Raw genomic sequence first — 12,187 nt, 5'->3', positions numbered from 1 at the left:
GAACCCGCTGTGAGCCAGGAGTGCCAGGGCCCCGCACGGCCTCCGGCAGCCCCACACCAAGCCGGGGGCTGAACGACCCCAGTGTTTTTATTGCCACGGGCAGCAGGAGGCAGCAGCTCCCCACCCTAAAGTGCTAACCAGCAGGCACAGGGGTGAGGTGGGGGGCGGCCTGGCCCCCCCCCCAGCACCCAGCTCCTTCTGCAGGCACCCCCAAGGCACGGTGTGAGGGGTTTGGGGCAGGGCAGGACACAGGATCAGAGCTGGAGGGGAGCCCAGGGGCCTGCCCAGCTCACCCACGGAGCATCCCGGTGCCAAAACCGCCCCCCCTCCCCCCAACCCAGCAGAGGGGGGGCCCAGCACCCCCACCCCCGGCAGTCAGCTCCCCGAATCCAATGGCCAAAAGCTCCCTGAGAGCCGGGGGACAGCCCCCAGTGCCACCCCCGGTGGTGCTGCGTCCTGCACAGCATGGGGACAGGGACGCAGCCAGCAGACGTGGCAGTGGCTGTGTGACAGCGGTGACACCCCAGTGGGGGGTGTCCCGTGGGGGGGGGGGGGGATCCCCATGCCTAGTCCACCCTGAGCAGCGGGTACACCACGAAGTAGCCAACGGTGGAGCCCACGAGCACGCCGAGGAAGACCCAGGCGTTGTAGGACATGACGGCCAGCATCAGCGCGTAGCCCAGCACCACCTGCACCACGTGCAGCAGCGACTGGGCCACATGGAACTGGAACCACCTGCGGTGGGAGAAGCAAAAGCCCCGTCAGCAAGGGGATAAAGTGGGTGTCAGCCCCCCCCCCCAGGGCACCGGCAGCAGCCTGCGGGGGGTTTGTAAGGCGCGGGGAGGGAGCTGGGCACGGGGTTGGGATCAGCAAGAGGCTGGCGAGCAGCCTCAGGCATGGCTGGGATTAAAGGGAAGGTGAAAAACCCAGGTTTGGGCTCAAAAGGCTCGTGATGGGAAGGAAACGCCCTGGCCAGCCTCGGCTGGGGCTGCACCAGCTGAGCAGTGCCTGTCCCCATCCCAAAAGGACCCCGGGGGCTGCGGGCACTGAATGCAGCCGAAAGCACCGGGGGCAGTCCCCGGTACCCCAAGGGGCTGGGACACCCCGGGGCTGGCTCCTGCGGCCACATCTTTCCTGGAAGCCCCTTTGCAGCCTTCCTTCTCCGCTGTCCCCACCTCCCAGCCACCCCCCAAGCACCACACAGGGCCCAATCCTGCCCGGGCCAGGCCGTACCTGCCCTGCGTGGCCCTGTGGTCACCGTCCCCCTCGTCGAGCTCCAGCAGCGCCTCGTGGCTGAGGCTGGGGGGCACGGCCAGCAGCGCCCGCTGCAGCACCCTGGCCTTGCCCATCTTGACCACCTCGTAGAGCACCGACAGCAGCGCGACCACCAGCACCGAGAGCGCCAGCCCTGCCAGAAGCAGACCCCGACGAGTCAGCAGCTGGTTTTTTCTCTCTCTCTTTTTTTTTTTTTTTTTCCGAAAAGAGCAGCTTGCTCTCAGCTGAACAAATATTTTTCAATGGGAAAAAAATAAAAAAGCTTGCCAGCCACTCGGCAGGAGGAGGCTTTGTTCATCGGTCACTTTGCAGGACTGGACCTGTGGGTCTGGGTAACAGCCGGGGCCACCCCAAAGCCCCGCAGAGTGCCCGCTGCAGCGAACATCCCCGTGTTAAGTGCTGGGTGTGGGGGGGCCGTGCCCTTCTCCAGCTCCCAGCCCACCAGCAGGTATCACTGCTAGCATTATATACCAGAAATGCAAAAATCCCCGGTGGTTTTTGTGCCCCCTTTTCCCCGGCTGGAGAGCACGGCCAGCAGCAGACGGCCGGCCGGGGCTGGCAGCCTACCTGTGGGGGTGTGCACGCTCCAGAAGTCAAACAGCAGCACCACCCTGTCCGAGAAGAAGAAGGTCATCTGGAAGAGAGGCCGAGGACAGGGGTTAGGAACCGGCTGGGGGTGATGGAGCTGCCTGCACCGCGGCAGACACAGCCCCGTGGCTTCTGCAGGGCCGCGCGCTGAGCACCCCACAGCCCTCCCAGGGCTGACACCGGCCCCTTCCTGCCCACGGCCCTTCCCCGACTCAAAGCAAGAGGTGTGTGTGTCTCCCCTTTCTTCTTGCAGGAGGCTTGTTTTTGAGCTGCAGACTTCAAAGGGCAAACCTGGTGGCCCTGCCCCTCCTGCGCCCGGCACAGCCCCCGGTGCCAGGCAGGCACGCGGTGCAGTTTCTGTCCGGTTCCCAAAATGGAAAGAGGAACTCAAATCCCAGCCACGCAGAGCGGGCTCGACACGTACTGCTGCCTTCTTGCAGAGCAGCTTTTTCCCCGCAGCCCCTGTCTGGGCTGGCGAGAGAAGTCCTGAGCTAACCCTTGTGGTGGAGAGCCGGCGGCCCAAAGCTCCAGCAACCCGCACGAGCTGCCGGGGCTTGAGGAGTGGGAGGCAGACAGCGGCTGTGGGTGCCGTCTGGAGCCTAAAGCGAAACTGGCTGGTGGCTGCAGCCCAGCCCAGGAACCCTTCGCTTTCCTGCACCTCCCACGGGATTTTCTTGCCTGCTCCAGCCAAAGCCGGCATCACCCTCAGGCTGCTGTGGCTCTGGCTGCCGGGGACTGCCCAGGACCCACCCAGGACCCACCCAGGACCACCACTGCTTTGTGGGGAGGGCTCGAAGCAGGCAGTGAAGCCGCCCGGTGCTGGCATTCCCAGCCCTGAAGAGCCTGTAATTGGTGACAACCTGAACAAGAGCTTCATCGCGCCGAAACAGGAGGAGAAAGCCTTGGCCCGCGGCTCTTCCCCAGAGAAACCGCCGGGAGCTGAGGGCACGGCTGCCAATTCCTGGCCCTTTGCCACAAAAACCTGTGCTGGGTTTTCCTCCTGCCCTTGGTGGATCTCCCGAGGTCCCAGCAGCTGGGACCCCTGGCCCAGGTCTGTCCCCCCCATGCCTCCCTGTGCCCATGGCAAGCGGTGCCCACGCTGCTCTCAGGCTCCAATTACACGCTCTGGCCACTCGTTACCAAAGCACATTAGGACGTATAATTGGCTTACGCTTTTAAGCCTCCTTTGGCAATGGATTTACGATAATTGTAATATACAATAGGTGTTTGTTCATTGTCTTTGCTCTGTTTGAAGAGTGGGGGTAGTGAAGGTTTCCTGCTGAGATAAGAAACTGTGAAGCGCCTGGCTGGACATTATGAAATTCCTTACTTGATGTAACAAAAGAGTACATAAAGAATTTGCTTGAAACCGGCAAGGAGGAGGGAGCCCCCCCCCCTTCCTCCCTTCTTTCCATCTTTTGCTTAAAGTCACTGTTGCAAGGCTCATGTAACCACTTCTTGCATCCTGCCTTCCTGCTTCATGCTGGGCCGACACGACCACATCAGGAAAAAGAAGTTGAGTCACAATGGAGGAAGACCACGGCCTTCATCCTTACGACCACCAGAGGGCCTGAGACGACCCCCTAGCAACAGCATGCGCAGCCGCAGAACACACCGGGATGTGCCGCGTGTACCGGAACCACCCGGCGATAAAAGGCAGATTCTGGGGGGGGTGAGGCCGTTGGCGGAGCGAGACTCCCCGGCCGCCCAGCGCTGTTTTGCTTGTTGGCTGCTTGCTTAATAAAATCATTTGCATTATTGGACATGACTCTCTCTCTCAATTAGTTGAGAGCTAATTTATAACAAATTTGGTGCCGTGACTCGGATTTGACTGAGAAGCTCTCCGGAGGGGGCGCCCCGCCGATTTCGGCGGCCTCTGTTGAGAGTGATTTTCACTCAAACTCTTCACTGACAAACCCTAAAATTAGCAACAAGCAAATAAAGCCGGCAACTCCAAGTAATCTTTGTGCACGAAGACCGAACGAAGACTCAGGATTGAGTAAGTATAGGCCGGTGTTCCGTTCGGTTGGGGTTGGGTTTCCCGGAGCACGACGTGTGAGACGTCCCGTGGGAGACGTCCCGTGGGACGAGGCGAGTGCGGACCCCTCGGTGGTGCGGTTCCCACATCCCGCGAGGGACTGGGCCACGAAAAGGGGGAAGCGGTGTGTGTGTGTGGAGGTGCTCCGGAAGATGGGACAGAAGAAAAGTAAGCCTTCTGGTCCCATGGGTGAGGGGAGTTTTAGTGGGGGTTTACCTCCCATTCCCCCGGATAGCCCATTAGGATTAATGATTAAAAATTGGAGTGATTCCCCTTCTAGGCGGGGAAGGAGTAAAGTTAAAATGATCCATTACTGTACTGAAGTATGGGGCAACAAATTAATACGAGGGGACCATGTTTACTGGCCCCCGTTCGGGTCCTTTGAAGACTGGGTATGTCAGGCCCTGAACATCTACCTCAACCCGGAATGGGATATGTAGCCATCCCCATTAATTCTGGGGACGTATGGGATTTCAAAAAGGAAATGGGGAATTTATTAGAAGATCCTCTGGGAGTGGCAGAGCGGGTGGACCAGTTTCTAGGTCCTAATATATATACCTGGGAAGAACTACAGCCTATCCTGGGAATTCTGTTTACATCGGAAGAAAGGGGAATGATTAGGCGGGCTGGGATGCGAATTTGGGATCAGCAACACCAGCAAGGTCCGGCTGCAGATGTTAAATGGCCGATGCAGTCACCTAATTGGAATAACCAGGACCCGATCCATCGCGGTCATATACAAGATTTAAGGACTATCATTATTCAGGGAATTAGGGAATCAGTTCCGAGGGGGCAGAATATCAACAAGGCCTTTAACGAACAACAGAAGAAAGATGAAACTCCAACGGAGTGGCTAGAGAGGCTGCGAAAAAGTTTGCAGCTATACAGTGGTTTAGATCCGGGAACTCCCGTGGGAGAAGCCCTATAAAAGACTCAGTTTGTGGCCAAATCCTGGACAGATACCAGAAAAAAACTGGAGAAAATAGAGGAATGGCAAGACAAGGGGTTAGACGAACTCCTGAGAGAAGCACAAAAGGTATATGTTAGGAGAGAAGATGAGAAGGAGAAGAAACAAGTGCGGATGATGGTAGCAGCGGTGTGGGAAGGCCAAAGGGGAATGGAGCAAAGAAGGGGGCGGAGGATGGTCCGAAAGAAACGGGGAAACAGGCGGTCAGGGACAAAAGAGTGTGACTTGTTTTTACTGTAACAAAAGGGGTCACATGAAGAGGGAGTGTCGGCAGAGAATAGAGGATGAGAAAATGTTTAAGGAGGACTAGGGGTGTCAGGGGCTCTATTTGCTGGGGACCCAAGGAAGAACAGAGCCCTTGATAAAACTAAAAGTGGGTCCTCAGCGTGAGGAAATGGAGTTCCTCGTGGATACAGGGGCTGAAAGATCAACAGTCCAAAACCTGCCCTTGGGATGCAAGATCTCGAGTGAAAAGGTACAGGTAATAGGAGCAAAAGGAGAGCCCTTCGGAGTCCCCATTATCAAAGAAGCACTAATTGAAACAGACTCTAAAATAAGGCTGGGACCCTGCTTCTAGTACCCGAGGCAGAGTACAACTTATTGGGCAGGGGTTTGATAATAGAATTAGGTATAAGTTTAGAGGTAGTGAACAAAGAACTGAAGATCAAGCTCTGTCCCCTGAGAATCGAGGACGAGCAGGATATAGACCCTGAAATACCCAAACATACCAAACAAACCAAAGAGCGGCACAATATATACAGACTCGAAATACGCATTTGGAGTAGTGCATACATTTGGTAAAGTATGGGAAGAACGGGGACTCATCAACTCCCAGGGGAAAGGTTTAATACATCAGGAAGTGATAACCCAAATTCTACAGGCTATAAGAGGACCAAAGGAAATTGCTGTTGTGCATATTAAGGGACACCAGCAGGGGTTGAGCCCCCAAATTAGAGGGAACAACCTGGCAGACCAGGAGGCAAAAAAGGCTGCATTGATGAATGTAAGAGTTGTAGCAGCAAGGAAGGACTGCCCAGATTGTGGGAAAGACTTGAAGGATCTCCCCTGCTATGACTGTTGGGAAGACTTTGGAATAGACGCTGTTCAGTGTTGCTGCCTTGATGAGGAAGAAACCCCGGGAAATAGGAGGAAGTATACGCACTGCTATTTACATGGGCCTATTTACACCTTGTTCTGTTTCACAACACAAGAAAAGGATAAAATGTCTCAGATGGGAATAAAAGAGACAGACAAGGGTAAATGGATGCTGCCTGACGGTCGAGAAATGCTGCCAAAATCTGCAGCTCTGCGGATGCTACGGAGGTTCCATGAAAATACTCACTGGGGAACTCAAGCCTTGGTAGATCAGTTTGCCACCAAATATATGTGTATTGGGGTATACAATGTAGCAAAACGTATCGTGAATGATTGCATTACCTGTAGAAAAGTGAATGCCCAACATGTAAGGAAGAAAATGTTAGGGGGAAGGGAATTGGCTCATAGACCATTTGCTAAAATTCAATTAGATTTTACAGAACTCCCAAAAACGGGAAGATATAGTAGATCATCTTACTCATTTTGTTGAAGCTTTTCCTACAGTGAGAGCCACGGCTCAGACAGTAGTAAAGATTTTGCTTGAGAATATAGTCCCTAGGTATGGAATTATAGAAACAACTGATTCAGATCGAGGTTCCCATTTCATCTCCAAGGTATCACGTGAAACTATGAAGGCACTGGGAACGAACCGGGGATACCATACTCCGTGGCACCCTCAAAGCTCAGGAAAGGTAGAGTGAATGAATGGTGAAATTAAAAAACAGCTAACAAAACTTATGCTAGAAACTAAGGCTTCTTGGATAAAATGCTTGCCGCTTGCTTTATTAAACATACGGACGCAACCCCGGACTGATATAGGGGTTTCGCCTTTTGAGATGCTTTATGGTATGCCTTATGATTTAGAAATGCCTTCCGACCACCCTCAGCTACAAGACAATCAGTTAAAACCCTATTTAATACAACTGATGAATCGACGAAAGGAGCTACAGGCAAGGGGTCTAGTGGTACAACGTCCCCCATTAGACATAGCAATACATAACATACAGCCAGGCCTAATAAAATCATGGAGGGAAACTTCGTTAACACCTCATTGGGAGGGTCCCTATGTCGTCTTACTTACCACAGAAACAGCAGTTCGAACTGCGGAGAGGGGATGGACTCATGCCAGCCGCGTGAAGGGACCAATTCCGCAAGACAAGTGGGAGGCGGTTCCGGGCCCTGACGAGTTAAAGCTGACACTCAAACGGACTCGATAAGTATCATCTTGTTTAGGTACAAAAGAAAAAGGAAGGAGACCCAACCAGGCTTAACGGCTCTCTGGTTTCCCTGAAGAACACTACTGCTGCCGAGAAGATCTAGTAACTTGTAGTTGAACTGACAAGTGAGGCAGAAGAGTGTAAACGGTGGGAAGAGTAGAGAAGCCGAAGTCTCTGGAAGCATGGGAGTCAACTATCTCCTACAATACGTAAGGGTTGGCATTGTTCTCCTGACCAGCTGTGGCGCTGAACACCACCCCCATCAACCTTTTACATGGGCTTTGATGAGGTGGGAGGATCAACATGTTATACAACAAATAACTACAGCAGGCTCACCTTCCTTTAATGTAACTAACTGTGAATTATTCGAAACGATAATAGGATACGGAGGAAATACGCTACACCACGGGTGTAGCCCCCAGAGACAATATTCCTGGGGGGCTACAAACGTGAAGGCTACTTATTGGTGTCCTAGCTCAAATCGGGGAAAAAGCTACTGTAACTCTCCAGGACACTATTACTGCGCATACTGGGGCTGCGAAAACCATAGCCACTCCGAAATGGTGGGCCACCCCTCCCAATGAATATCTCAGAGTTACTTGGATACCAGGAGGATGCCGTGAGCCTACTTAGAGTTATGATGGTAGCGTGAACAATGCCGGAACTTGTAAATCTTTAAATGTTACAATTCTACAGCCTCAGTATTCTGGATGGGCAATGGGAAGAACCTGGGGAGTAAGGTTCTGGGAACCTGGAACAGATAGGGGGGTACTCATATCGATTAAAAAGGAGGAAGCTAGGACCTCCCAGTCGGTGGGACCAAATAAGGTACTGTCAAAGGAAGCCTCGGGGGTTCAACCTACAAAAGCCCCTGGGACATCAGCTCCTAACAGTTCAGTAGTGGTTCCCACGGAGGCAGAAGAGACTGGGGATAATACGTTATCTGAAAATAATATGTGGAAGGTTATAAATGCTAGTTAACCTCACCCGTTCAAACGAGAGCGACCCTCCACAATGCAGCTGGGGAAAAGACATAGGAGTAACATTGACGCAAGTGACTGGAAGTGGTAGTTGTGTGGGCACAGTTCCCAGAGGAAAGAGTAATTTATGTAATATCACAGAAAGTGGGGGCCAGCCAGCCCAATGGTTAATTCCAGCTAATAATACTAGGCGGGTTTGCCTATCAATGGGAGTTACCCCTTGCCTGTCGTTAAAGCTCTTTAATGCATCTCATGATTTCTGTGTACAGGTACTAATTATACCAAGGATTCTATACCACTCTGAAGAATATGTATATGCTCAACACACAGTAGCAGATTACCATCTGGAAAAGAGAGAGCCATTTGCGGCCGTAACTTTGGCCACGTTAATGATTTTAGGAGCAACAGGAGCCGGCACCGGAGTGGCTTCGCTGGTTAAACAAAGCCGGGAGTTCACTTCTCTACGCATTGCCGTTGATGAGGACCTGGCCCGAATTGAACAATCTATTTCGGCTCTGGAAAAATCGGTCAGGTCACTCTCGGAGGTAGTATTACAAAACCGTAGAGGATTGGACTTGGTCTTTTTGCAACAGGGAGGGCTATGTGCAGCCTTAAGAGAGGAATGCTGTGTGTATGCTGATCATACTGGGGTGGTAAGGGACACAATGATGAAACTCCGAGAGGGTCTAGAGAAAAGAAAGAGAGAAAATGAGGCTCGACAAAATTGGTATGAATCTTGGTTTAATTATTCACCTTGGTTTACTACTTTGTTGTCGACTATAGCGGGGCCTCTATTATTAATAATAGCGTTATTAATAATATTATAATAATATATAGCATAATTAATAATCTGTTATTAATAATAGCGTTGACTTTTGGGCCGTGTATCTTTAATAAGGTAATTGCAGTTGTAAAAAGCCACCTAGAAGCAGCACACTTAATGCTTATTCGCACTAAATATGAACCATTAAATCAGGATGAGAATATAGAAGCGCTGGTGCTTAGTCACCAGGCGTTGCAGAGATTCAATGAACAAAATAAGTAACCAAAAGAAAAAGGAAGGATTGTAATATGTTATAGATGTTTGTTCATTGTCTTTGCTCTGTTTGAAGAGTGGGGGTAGTAGTGAAGGTTTCCTGCTGAGATAAGAATCTGTGAAGCGCCTGGCTGGACATTATGAAATTCCTTACTTAATGTAACAAAAGAGTACATAAAGAATTCGCTTGAAACAGGCAAGGAGGACCACCAGAGGGCCTGAGACGACCCCCTAGCAACAGCATGCGCAGCCGCAGAACACACCGGGATGTGCCGCGTGTACCGGAACCACCCGGCGATAAAAGGCAGATTCTGGGGGGGGTGAGGCCGTTGGCGGAGCGAGACTCCCTGGCCGCCCAGCGCTGTTTTGCTTGTTGGCTGCTTGCTTAATAAAATCATTTGCATTATTGGACATGACTCTCTCTCTCAATTAGTTGAGAGCTAATTTATAACAATAATTAGCCTTTAAATCACAGAATCACAGAATCACAGAATAGTCTAGGTTGGAAGAGACCTCCAAGATCACCGAGTCCAACCTCCTACCTAACACTAACAAATCTTCCACTAAACCATATCCCGAAGCTCTACATCTAAACATCTTTTCAAGACCTCCAGGGATGGGGACTCAACCACTTCCCTGGGCAGCCTATTCCAGTGACTAACAACCCATTCAGTAAAGAAGTTCTTCCTAACATCCAACCTAAACCTCCCCTGGCGCAACTTTAGCCCATTCCCCCTCATCCTGTCACCAGGCACGTGGGAGAACAGGCCAACCCCCACCTCGCTACAGCCTCCCTTGAGGTACCTGTAGAGAGCAATAAGGTCACCCCTGAGCCTCCTTTTCTCCAGGCTGAACAAGCCCAGCTCCCTCAGCCGCTCCTTGTAAGACTTGTTCTCCAGACCCCTCACCAGCTTCGTAGCCCTTCTCTGGACTCGCTTGAGCACCTCCATGTCCTTCTTGTAATGAGGGGCCCAAAACTATGAAACTATTCATAGAAATGAATAGAGGAGAAATGAAACTATTTCTCCTTTGCATGCTTCAGCCCTAAGTCTGCAGGGCTGGGCATGGCAGAGGTCATGTTACTTTGGAGACGCTGGTGACTTGCAGAAGGTCCCCGTGCTGCTCCTGGTCCCAGGGCGCCCAGCCTGGGCAGCTTCTGCCCCGTGTCCTCGGGTACCCAGTGTGTCCGGGAGGCCAAAGCAATGCTCCTGGGGCCAAGAGTGCCCTGCTCCCCTCCTCCATAAAAAGAGGGGGGAACCTTCTGCCTCTGCACCTCACCTGGCTTCACGCACCCCAGCAGGGCTGCTGGGCACCACCCCATGCTGCAGCAGCTCCGGTGCACGGCACATCCCTGTCGGGGCTTCATCCCTGGGGTTCCTCTTTTGAAAAACTCAATGCCGCCGGCGTGGCGCGGGGCTGGCTGCCCGCTGCCTCCCGACCTGCTGCTCCGGTCCGACCGGGGCACCCGGCCCCGCACGCTGGGCTGAGCCTGCCTGGGTGCATCCATGGAGCCGGGGCTGCAGGCTGTGCCCGGGCGGGCTGCGGTGCCAGGCTGCCCATGCCACAACCCCGTGTGGGCAATGCACCAGCCTGGGACGATGGCGGACTCAAGGGGGCCGTGCGGCTGCTGTCCCCATTGCCTCCGAGCTTCAAGCGAGCGGTGACAACACTTGTACGGGGACTTGAGCTCCCGAGGGACGTCTCTGCTGTCGGTCTGTGCCTGTGCCATGGGTGAAGGGAGACCCTCCGGGTGGGGACACCATGCATTGGGGTGCGAGGGGCAGGCATGCAGCGCACCCCACGGCCGGCTCCCCGGGGCCGCTGCTGCTCGCAGTCCCCGTCCCAATCTGGCCAAGTCACAGGCACAACACGGGACAAAAACAGGAACCGCGGCGCAGCTCTTGTGGGAAGACGCGCGGTGCCGAGGGCAGTGAATCAGCCTTCACGCGGCCCCTGGGAACGTGCGGGGGGGGGGCACGAGATCGAAAAGCTGAGGTTTAAAGGGGGAGGCTCTGCCGGCTGCTCCGGGGGGACCCCGGCCCCAAAAGAAGGGGGTCTCCAGAGAAAAAAGGGGGGTTTCCAGGGAAGAAGGGGCTGCTGCCGGCCGGGGAACAGCGTGCCCCGGGCTGGGGTGGCGGGCCCGGGGGGTGCCCGCACTCACCCGCACACCAGCGGTACAGGGGGCTGGGCGCTGCCCCCACCCATGGGTGCCAAGCGCGGCCCCTCGGCACAACCGGGCTGGCCCCCGGGGCACTGCGCGCTCGGCTCTGCACGGCTGGGCACGGTTGGACACGGCACGGCTCGGCACGGCACGGCGCCACCCCGGCGGCAGCCTCACCTGCATGGCGGCGGCGCAGAGCGGAGCCTGTCCCGTCCCGGTGCAGCCTGTCCCGGTTCAGCCCGTCCCGTCCCGTCCCGTCCCGTCCCGGCTCAGCCCGGCGCGGCTGCGTGACGCGCGGCGCGGAGCGCCCCGGGAATTGTAGTGCCGTGCCCGGCCGTGCCGTGTCCAACCGTATCCAACCGTGCCGAGCCGTGTCCAGCCGTGTCCAACCGTGCCGAGCCACGTCCAACCGTATCCAACCGTGCTGTGCCGTGCCCAGCCGTGCCGAGCCGAGCCGTGCAGCCGAGTGTACTTTTCCGTACGGGCAGAGCTGGCACTGGAGTTTTCAGGCTGCATTTACAGCTTGAAATGATGATAATACTAAGATCCCCCCCCCCCGCCTCAGCCGTTCCCCTCAGCAGCAAACACCCGGTTTGGGGCAGCACGCCCAGCGCGCGAGGCGAGGGCTGGGGGGTGCGTGCAGTTCTCCTCCAAACCCACTGCTGCTGAGCAAACCGCCCGACCTGCCTTGAAGGGGAGAAACCGGACTTGGTTCACAACCGATTTTTCTCCCTTCGTTTATTGTGAGGCTGGCCAGAAGCTGGCTGGGGTTTTCCAGGCAGTGTGGGCGCACCCAGAACCCTGTCACAGCCCAGCTCCGATCCAGCCTC

The 12,187-nt window shown here is 54.5% G+C and overlaps 1 protein-coding gene across 4 annotated transcripts; it reads right to left on the bottom strand.

Moving 5' to 3' along the window:
• Positions 1 to 518: 518 nt before the first annotated feature.
• Positions 519 to 11,608, bottom strand: SLC31A2 (solute carrier family 31 member 2). Of its 4 annotated transcripts, none has more exons than XM_035341720.1 (4): positions 11,535 to 11,608; positions 1,843 to 1,909; positions 1,234 to 1,408; positions 519 to 735 (listed from the first exon to the last, which is right to left on the bottom strand). In XM_035341720.1, the coding sequence occupies exons 1-4, from the start codon at positions 11,538 to 11,540 to the stop codon at positions 567 to 569; spliced, it is 417 nt and encodes a 138-aa protein (XP_035197611.1). In that variant the 5' UTR covers positions 11,541 to 11,608; the 3' UTR covers positions 519 to 566. The 4 variants fall into 4 exon arrangements, with proteins under 4 accessions (XP_035197611.1, XP_035197612.1, XP_035197609.1 ...); XM_035341721.1 differs by lacking the exon at positions 11,535 to 11,608 and adding an exon at positions 10,994 to 11,105; XM_035341718.1 differs by lacking the exon at positions 11,535 to 11,608 and adding an exon at positions 2,290 to 3,066 and having other exon boundaries at positions 1,843 to 1,911.
• Between the last annotated feature and the right edge of the window lie 579 nt (positions 11,609 to 12,187).

This window comes from Oxyura jamaicensis, chromosome 17 (assembly GCF_011077185.1).
Source record: "Oxyura jamaicensis isolate SHBP4307 breed ruddy duck chromosome 17, BPBGC_Ojam_1.0, whole genome shotgun sequence".
Taxonomy (NCBI): Eukaryota; Metazoa; Chordata; class Aves; order Anseriformes; family Anatidae; genus Oxyura; species Oxyura jamaicensis.
Note: the sequence above shows the minus strand (reverse complement) of the source record. Positions and strands in the feature narration are given on the sequence as shown.